Here is an 8,521-nt window from a genome sequence, read left to right on the forward strand (position 1 = left end):
TCACCTTTACAGCTCTTAGCTTCATCGCACTCCCTCCGGTCTTTTCCTATCATTTTGCATTCCCCCCTCCCCCCATTACTTTCAAATTTCTTAGTATCTTTTCCTTCAGTTAGTCCTGACGAAGGGTCTCGGCCCGAAACCTCGACAGTGCTTTTCCTTATAGATGCTGCCTGGCCTGCTGTGTTCCACCAGCATTTTGTGTGTGTTATTTGAATTTCCAGCATCTGCAGATTTCCTCATGGTTACCATCTAAAAAATCTCTTTCGATCTCCTGCCCTGATTTGCGTCTCCTGGGCAAAAATTGTATCAGACTGGAATCGATTGATGATTTTAAAAGTCTTTTTTAGTTTGATAGGATGATTCCAACCACACACATTCCAGCATATTACATTAATCCGTTTACACTAGCGCAGAGCACATACCAATACAGGATAATCAAAAATGGCAGTGATGAAGAATACCACCATATAGAAAACACGCATGCTCCGGAACCACCCAACGGGAAAAGCCCCCGAACTCTAACCCCACTCCCTCCCCCCACAGCCTGAAGGATAGCAGGCACCCCATAAATAGATACAAAGCGATGGACTGTAAAAAAAAAACCCAGAAAATTCAAAAAGATTTTCTAATCGCTCCCTCTAGTTAAAAGAAACAGAACTCACTGACCTTGTAAGAGGAACAGCAAAATCTCAATGAAGGAAAATGTTTACATTTCCAACATCTATAATCTATCCCATGTTCATATTTAGTCTTTTTTAAATGAAGAAAGAACCCGACAGGGCCAAAACAATAAATTAAAGATAACTATGTTATGGCTTAAAAAGAAAATCCGGCACCATCTTAAATTTAACATTAAATCCGTAAAGAAGCTTTAAATTCTGCTATATTTTAGTATGACATTCTATTATATAAAAACATACTGATATATTGAAATTAAACCAAAAAAGAAAAAAAAAGCAATTTTTAAGATCTAAAACATGTCACCTAGAAAAACCTAAGCATAGCTTTTAATAACAAATCAGCACAGTGCTTCAAAAAAAAAGTAGGAAAAAAAGATTAATAGCATATTTAACCCAAATAAATTTTCAAAAATACCAACTAGTAATATTATGTAAGTATTGAACCCTCCCCTAGTATATATATATATATATATAAATAAATAAAAACCATTAATAAGAAAAACTACCAATTAATTAAGAAACAAACAAAAAAAATCAAACCAAATAATAGGTCAAAGGAACAAGTCCCTTTATCTTCTTTTTCTCAGACAAATGTCCGAATAACCATTTGAACATACTTGAACCATATATCTTCTTTCTGAAATACCAATGATATGCAATAATGAACGTCCCTTTATCTTCTTTTTAATAGTCTCTCAATGAAATGTCCAAGTGATCTTCATAAATCTTCTTTCCGAAATGCCAATGAGATGTCAGATAACCAAGCAGTCTTCCACACACAGTTCAATAGTCAATTACAGTGGGCATAGTGCATCTTTACGATCAAAAAATGTATGAGCAGAAGAATTAGGGGGAAAAACTTTAATTCAGGTCGGGTAACGCAAGGACAGGTACAGTTTTAAAAAAATCATATGCCTGTTTCATTCCCAAAGCAAATTTTGATCATTGTTCCATTACCTCCTTCGGGTAATCCTCATAAAAATGGAGCTCAGAATTCTTGAATCTGAAAATTCTCACTTTCCTTGCCCATCTCATAATTTGATCTTTCATTTTAAAGTGATGAAAGCAAACTAAAATAGACCTTGGTTTATTTGAATCTTGAGATCTCAAAGTGAGAGCATTGTGTGCTTTTTGTATAGCAGGAGGCTGTGATAATATTGTAGGCAACAAAGTATGAAAAAGCTTACCAAAGTAAGCAGTTTTCGGCTCCTTCCTGCAACCTGACAATTCGTATATTCCTTCGACGAGACCTAGTTTCCAGATCTATAATCTTATCGACATCTTTCCAAACAAGCTGCAGTTTCAAGCAATTTTCGCTTAGTTACCTTCAATTCTTCTTCATGTGTAATTACTTGAGTTTCTAGGTCTTTAAAATTTCCCAGAAAAGACATTAGTATTCTTTTCCAGTTGGTCTTTAATTAAATTCAAAGTCTGAGCCATATCTTCAGCCCATTATGGCACTTCATCAGATCTTTCCTTTCCCGTTACCTTTATCACTAGGTTCAGGCAAGTTCTTCCTGCTCCTCAAAGACATGTAGTTCCCCTTCAAGAATCAGCAAATAAGGATTCTGAATTCAAAGTTTAAACTAGGGGGAAAAGGAACAAAACTGGGAGCAGCACAAAAGCTGTTGCTACTCCATTGACAGAAAGGCTGAGTCCCCCTATTATGCATTTGGAGCTCCAGACTCTTACAGTTTCCCTCATCAGTTGAATTAGTGGATTTCCATTCTATTGGCTCAAGGTCACCTTCTTACTTGTTCTAGTCCAGCACGACAACCAGTGTTGTTCCATGGTTTCTGCCTCCCATCTTTGTGTATTTGTGCCTTTCAACTCTGGACTGGTCCAAACCAGTTAAACAAGGTGACCCAAACACGTGATTACAGATTGCTTCTTTGGTAGGTCTGGAACTTTACATAATAAACAGCTACTTGTCTGAGAATGAATACAGTTTCAGCGAGTCAGCTCTTGAAACTCCTCATGTCCACCTTCAATTGCTCTGATTAGATTATCCCCAAGCAAGTATCAGATCAGAATTCACAAAATGGGGGAAAACAAAGACATTTGGATTGTCTGCTACTTCTGTCCTGATTCATCTGAATCCACTGATTTGTAGACTGTTGTTCTTTTTGTCTACTTCCACTGACCTCCATTCATTCAAATCCAATGATTTGTAGACTGTAGTCCCTTCTGGCCAACAAGGATATTCTTCCTCAGGCAAGAGATCTGAGAGAGAAACATAACTGCAGTCAGTTTGTCTTCTTCTTCGGTCTGCAGATAGTCATGCAGGAAATTCATGGGAAACTTCTTCACCCACAGTGGAAACTGTCTGGAATCCATCACCAAAGAGCGAGTGAGAGGTGAACAGCAGGATGGATTTAAAAGGATTATCAATGAACAGAAACACTGGAAGGGTCTAGCTGGACTAAGATGACTCCCTACTGTATATGGGGTGACTTGTAAATTCAGCATGAACCCAAGGCAAATTTTATAATAGAACTGATTTATTAATCACAGATCCAGAAAATTAATTTCCACTTCCATTAAAGAATTAAAGGTGAACAGCAGCAGAAGAAACTCTCAGTTGCAGTGGCCAGGGTGTAGAACTGGGTGTGATAAGCAGCAGCAAGAATTACTGAGTTCAACACCAACAGTCTCTTTTGAATTTGTCTCTGGATTCAGCAATGTTGATGGTTAAATATCCAGCAAGAGGCATATTTAAATTTTGTCCTCTCTGTGAACTCGGTAGTGTGTTGTAAGGTCACATGACCGACTGAATCGCTTCCCACATTCAGAGCAGGAGAACGGCCTCTCACCAGTGTGAACTCGCAAGTGTGTCTGCAGGTTGGATCCCTGAGCGAATTGCTTCCCACACTCTGAGCAGATGAACGGTTTCTCCCCAGTGTGAGTTCGCTGGTGTACCTGTAGGTTGTATAACACAGTGAATCCTTTCCCACAATCTGAGCAGGTGAACAAATACTCCCCCCTGTGAACTGATTGATGTATCAGTAGGTCTGTAGACTGACAAAATCCCTTTCCACAGTCTGAGCAGGTGAATGGTTTCTTCACACTGTGAGCTGATTCGTGTCTCTGTAGGTGGGATGATCGAGCAAACCCTTTCCCACACACGAAACAGGTGAATGGCCTTCTCTCCAGAGTGAAATCACTGGTGTCTGTACAGGGGAGATGACCCAGTGAATCGCTTCCCACAGTCTGAGCAGGTGAATGGCCTTTCCCCAGTGTGAATTCGCTGATGTATTTTCAGTTCAGATAACCGACTGAATCCTTTCCCACAATTTGAGCAGGTGAACAACCACTTCCCAGTGTGAAATGGCTGGTGTTTGAGAAGGTCAGATGACCGAGTGAATCCTTTTCCACAGTCTAAGCAGGTGAATGGTTTCTCCCCAGTGTGAACTAACCGATGTCTCTGCAGATGAGATGATGAATTAAATCCCTTCCCACAGTCTGAGCAGGTGAACTGTTTCTTACTAGTGTGATCTCGTTGATGTAGCTTCAGTTGACATGACTGTGGAAATCCCTTCCCGCAGTCTGAGCAAGTAAACGGCATCTTCCCAGTGTGAACTGATTAGTGTGTCAGTAGGTCAGATGACTGAATGGATTCCTTCCCAAATTCTGAGGTGAACAGCCTTTCTCTAAGGTGAAATGAACAGTGAGAGTTGGTCAGATAACTGAGTGAAACCCTTCCACGTGACAGAATGAGAATGATATCTCCCTACTGTCAACTCTCCAGCAATTCACTAAGTCAGATGCATGAAGTAGTGACTCCCTTGTACAATCAATGCAGTTGAAGACCTAGTGTTCTCAGCACGTCAGTTCTAGTGGATTTCACTGAGTCACAACAGAAAACTTCATCTCAGTCACAAAGCACATTCTCAGCTGGAATGAGATAATTCTTCGTCTCCAACGATCGCAATAAATATATTGGTGGTACAGAGGAAATATCTGGTCACTCCTTAAAATCCGCACAGACGCAGCAAACCTGAGGTGCTCGAGTTTGAGATTCCCGTTCACCAATTCTTCGCCATTTCTAACCCTGTAAGATTTATAAAATACATCGATGAGTGATGGACAGCATTTTTGATGTGATAATTTTAGTCACTATGGAGAGCTCTGACATCACACTGTAACAAGTGAAATTCAACCCACGTTGAAGGAACTCCTCCTCCTCTTCCAACTGGGCAGAGATCAGTCATCTGGACTGACCATCAAATTCTATGTTTTCCTTTCTGCATCAGAATGTGCCATTTCTGCCCATCTTCAACCTGTTCTCGGAGGTCAAGGAAGAGGAAGTTTTGGGCCTCCTAAGGGGTATTGAGGTGGATTAATCCTGAGGGCCTGCTGGGATTTAACCTAGGTTACCAAAGGTGGCCCTTGACCAGTAGTTTTGTGTCCTCTCTGGAAACAGACGAGGTCCTGGAGACTGGAATGTCACTAACGTTGTACCTCTACTTAAAAAGGGAACAAGGGAAAATCCTGGGAAGTATAGACCAGTGAGTCTCATGTCAGTCGTAGGGAAATAGCTGTAGAAACTTCTGAAGGATAAAATATATAAGCATTTGGAAACCCATGGCCTAATTAGGGAGAGTCAGAATGGCTTTGTGCAGGGCAAGCCATGGCTTACCAGCTTGAATGAGTTTTTTGACAAGGTGATTTGAGAAATTAATGAGTGTAGTGGGGCAGTGGATGTTGTCTACATGAATTTCAGTATGGTCTTTGACAAAGTCCCTTATGGGAGGCTAATCCTGAAGATTAAAATGCATGGGATTTATACAAGTTGGCTGTTTAGATTCAGAACAGGTTTGCACATAGAAGACAGAGGGTAATTGTTGAAGTGACTTATTCCAGCTGGAGGTCTGTAATTAGTGGTGTTTCACAGGGATCAGTGCTGGGATCTCTGCTGTTCGTAATGTATATGAATGACCTGGATGAAAAGATAGATGAGTGGATTGGAAAATTTGCAGATGACAGCATGATTAATGGAGTTGTGGATAGTGGAAAAGACTGGCAAAGAACAGAGTACAATGTAGATCAGTCGCAGATATGGGCTGAGAAATGGCAGATGGAGAGATTCACCCAGATAAATGTCAGGGATTGCAGCTCGATAGGCAAATATAAGGATACAATACACTGTTCAGGGCAGGACCCTTAATTGTGTTGCTGAGCAGAGAGATCTTGGAATCCAAGTTCATAGGTTCTTGAAAGTGGCTTCACAGGTTGACAAAGTGGTTAAGAGGGTTTATGGTATGCTTGCTTTTATGTTGCAACTTTATAAAACTTTAGTTTGGCCACATCTGGAGTACAATTCTGGTCACCCAAACTTAGGAGAATGTTGAGGCTTTGGAGGTGGAGAATTAGCTCACCAGGACGCTGGCTGGTTCAGAAAGCATGTGCTATCACAAGAGGCTGAATAAACTTGGGTTGGTTTCTCTGGAGCGCTGGAGGGGAGATTTGATACATGTTTATAAGATTATGAGAGGCAGAGATAGACTGGACAGAGGGTATGTGTTTCCCAGGGTTGAAATGTCAAATAGCAGAGGGCATGCATTGACAGTGAGAGTGGACAGGTTAAGGTGGAGTGGGTGTGGTAGGGGTAAGTTTTTTTTACTCACAGTCATGGATGCCTGGAATGTACTGCCCAGTATGGTAGTAGACACAAATACATTAGAGGCTTTTAAGAGAAGTTTGGATGCACACATCGAAACAACAAGGAGGACGGAGGGATTTAGACATGGTGTATGTAGGAGGGATTTAGGTAACTTTGATTTGCTTTCCAGCTGGTTTGGCACGATAATGTGGGCAGAATGGCCTGTTCCTGAGCAGAACACTTCTATATTCTATTATAAAAAATGAACGATATTTTTGTTCCGAGTACCTAAACCTTGGAATTTGGTATCTGGAGGTCGGCGTGTTTGGGAGACCCATCCACTCATATTCCATCCACTTGTGCTTCCAAACACAATCTACGGACTGGTGAGGAAAGCAGTAAAATTTCAGCCATGACTGCCTCTTTACCCAGAAATCGCCACGAATAAGACACCCATCTATCCGGCACGCTTCCAGTAATGCGCATGCGCAGTAGAAATGGCGCCGCCGCCGCCGCCATTACTGATCCGCAGAAATTGCAGTGGAGTCCTAATAGGGAGGTGGGGCTGACAGAGGGAAAGGACCGAGATTGTCCCGAACTAGCGGGGTCACCATGTTACCGGAACTCACAGAAGTTTTCCGTTAGCCGCGGTACCGACGCCAGTACTGATGGATCCCCAAACTGCAGCCTTGATTCGACCTACGTCCAATTCGCCAGAGTCATTTGTCCGTTGAGCGCATGCGCAATTTCGGGGATTTTTTTCCCTCGCTCCTCCCCCGACGCCTGCGCAGTTGATCGCTGGGTCGGAGACGGCGAATTGTGAATGGCTGCGCTGTTGGGAGCGAAAAACACAAAATGCTGGAGCAACTCACTGAAATATCAACAGGCATCCCCTACCCTGAGAGAAAAAAAACTGACCATCTGCCTTATTTACACACTTAATAATATTATATGTGATCGTCCTACCTTCTCAGGAAAACAATCTGATAGAGACGGAGAACACTTGGTAAACGCACTTTGCGCGCGCGCACACACACACAAGTATTGTTGTAGTTCTGTTGCCCTTCTCATGAGGTATTGGTTTTATTGTACTTCCCCGCCACACACACAGGAATATTCTTTTTCTTTAGTGACCGGATGTGCAAGTGCGTATATATTGTTTGTGTGCTGTATGTAACGTAGATACTTCTCTTTAATTTGTAATATGATTGTAACTACATTATGACATGCATCTGGACTAAATTATGTGTAGTCTTAATTTAAGTTTGTGCATTGTTGACAGGGTTCTTCGCTCTCAGAGATCGAGCTACGATGAGTTCACACTGGACAAATAGTATGCAGTGATTTATTGTGTCATGGCAGATATCTTTTTGTAAATATTGGCAGTTTTCTTTAAACTAATTTTTGTAAGCTTGATTTATGACACACAAAAATTCAAAGCGATTCCAGTCGTTTTTTCCCTTTGGTAGGAACACAATCCAGCTTTCCTTTATAACTCGAGCTCTCCAGTCCTGGTACGAATCTTTTCTGCACCCTTTCCAACTTAATGACATCTTTTCTGTAGCTGGGAGACTACGACTGTGTGCAGTATTCCATGTGTGGAATCACCAATGGTATTTACGAGAATGGTTTCAGGATTGAAAGGTTTATCGTATGAAAAATGTTTGGTGGCTCTGCACCTGTACTCACTGGAATTCTGAAGAATGACGGGGAGTCTCCTTGAAATCTATTGAATGGTGAAAAGCCCAGAAAAATTTGATGTGGCGAGTATGTTTTCTTCAGTGGGGGAGTCTAAGACCAGAGGGCACAGCTCCAGAATAAAGGGACATCCCTTTAGAAAGAGGAGGAGCAGGAGGAATTTCTTTATTCCGAGAGTAATGAATCTGTGGAATTGGTTGCCACAGGCAGCTGTCGAGACCAGGTAATTGGGTATATTTAAAGTGGAAGTTGATAGATTCCTTATAAGAGAGGCCATGGAAGGTTATGCGGAGAAGGCAGGAGAATGGAGTTGAGGGAGCAATGAATCAGCCATAATGAAATGGCAGAGCAGACTCAATGAGCACAGTGGCCCAATTCTGCTCCTGGTCTTGTGGTCTTACAGTTTTAAGACACACCATTATCAACCCTCCATTTATCTGGCCAGAAGATTATATAAATATCTCTTTTAGGACACATACAAACACTTCCCTTGCTTCTCCACAGTATCCAAGGATCAACATTATGAGACATTGGTGATGTA

At 41.6% G+C, this 8,521-nt stretch overlaps 1 protein-coding gene across 1 annotated transcript; it reads right to left on the reverse strand.

Moving 5' to 3' along the window:
* Window positions 1-317: 317 nt before the first annotated feature.
* On the reverse strand, window positions 318-7,425 carry LOC132401147 (gastrula zinc finger protein xLCGF3.1-like). The gene is made up of 2 exons (XM_059983041.1): window positions 6,912-7,425; window positions 318-4,731 (listed from the first exon to the last, which is right to left on the reverse strand). The coding sequence occupies exon 2, from the start codon at window positions 4,243-4,245 to the stop codon at window positions 3,841-3,843; it is 405 nt and encodes a 134-aa protein (XP_059839024.1). The 5' UTR covers window positions 4,246-4,731; window positions 6,912-7,425; the 3' UTR covers window positions 318-3,840.
* Between the last annotated feature and the right edge of the window lie 1,096 nt (window positions 7,426-8,521).

The sequence above is a fragment of the Hypanus sabinus genome, chromosome 10, assembly GCF_030144855.1.
Source record: "Hypanus sabinus isolate sHypSab1 chromosome 10, sHypSab1.hap1, whole genome shotgun sequence".
NCBI classification, from domain to species: domain Eukaryota; kingdom Metazoa; phylum Chordata; class Chondrichthyes; order Myliobatiformes; family Dasyatidae; genus Hypanus; species Hypanus sabinus.

Coding starts and splice junctions, on each gene's coding strand:
- LOC132401147 (XM_059983041.1), bottom strand. CDS start 4,245: ATGCCGTTTACTTGCTCAGACTGCGGGAAGGGATTTCCACAGTCATGT.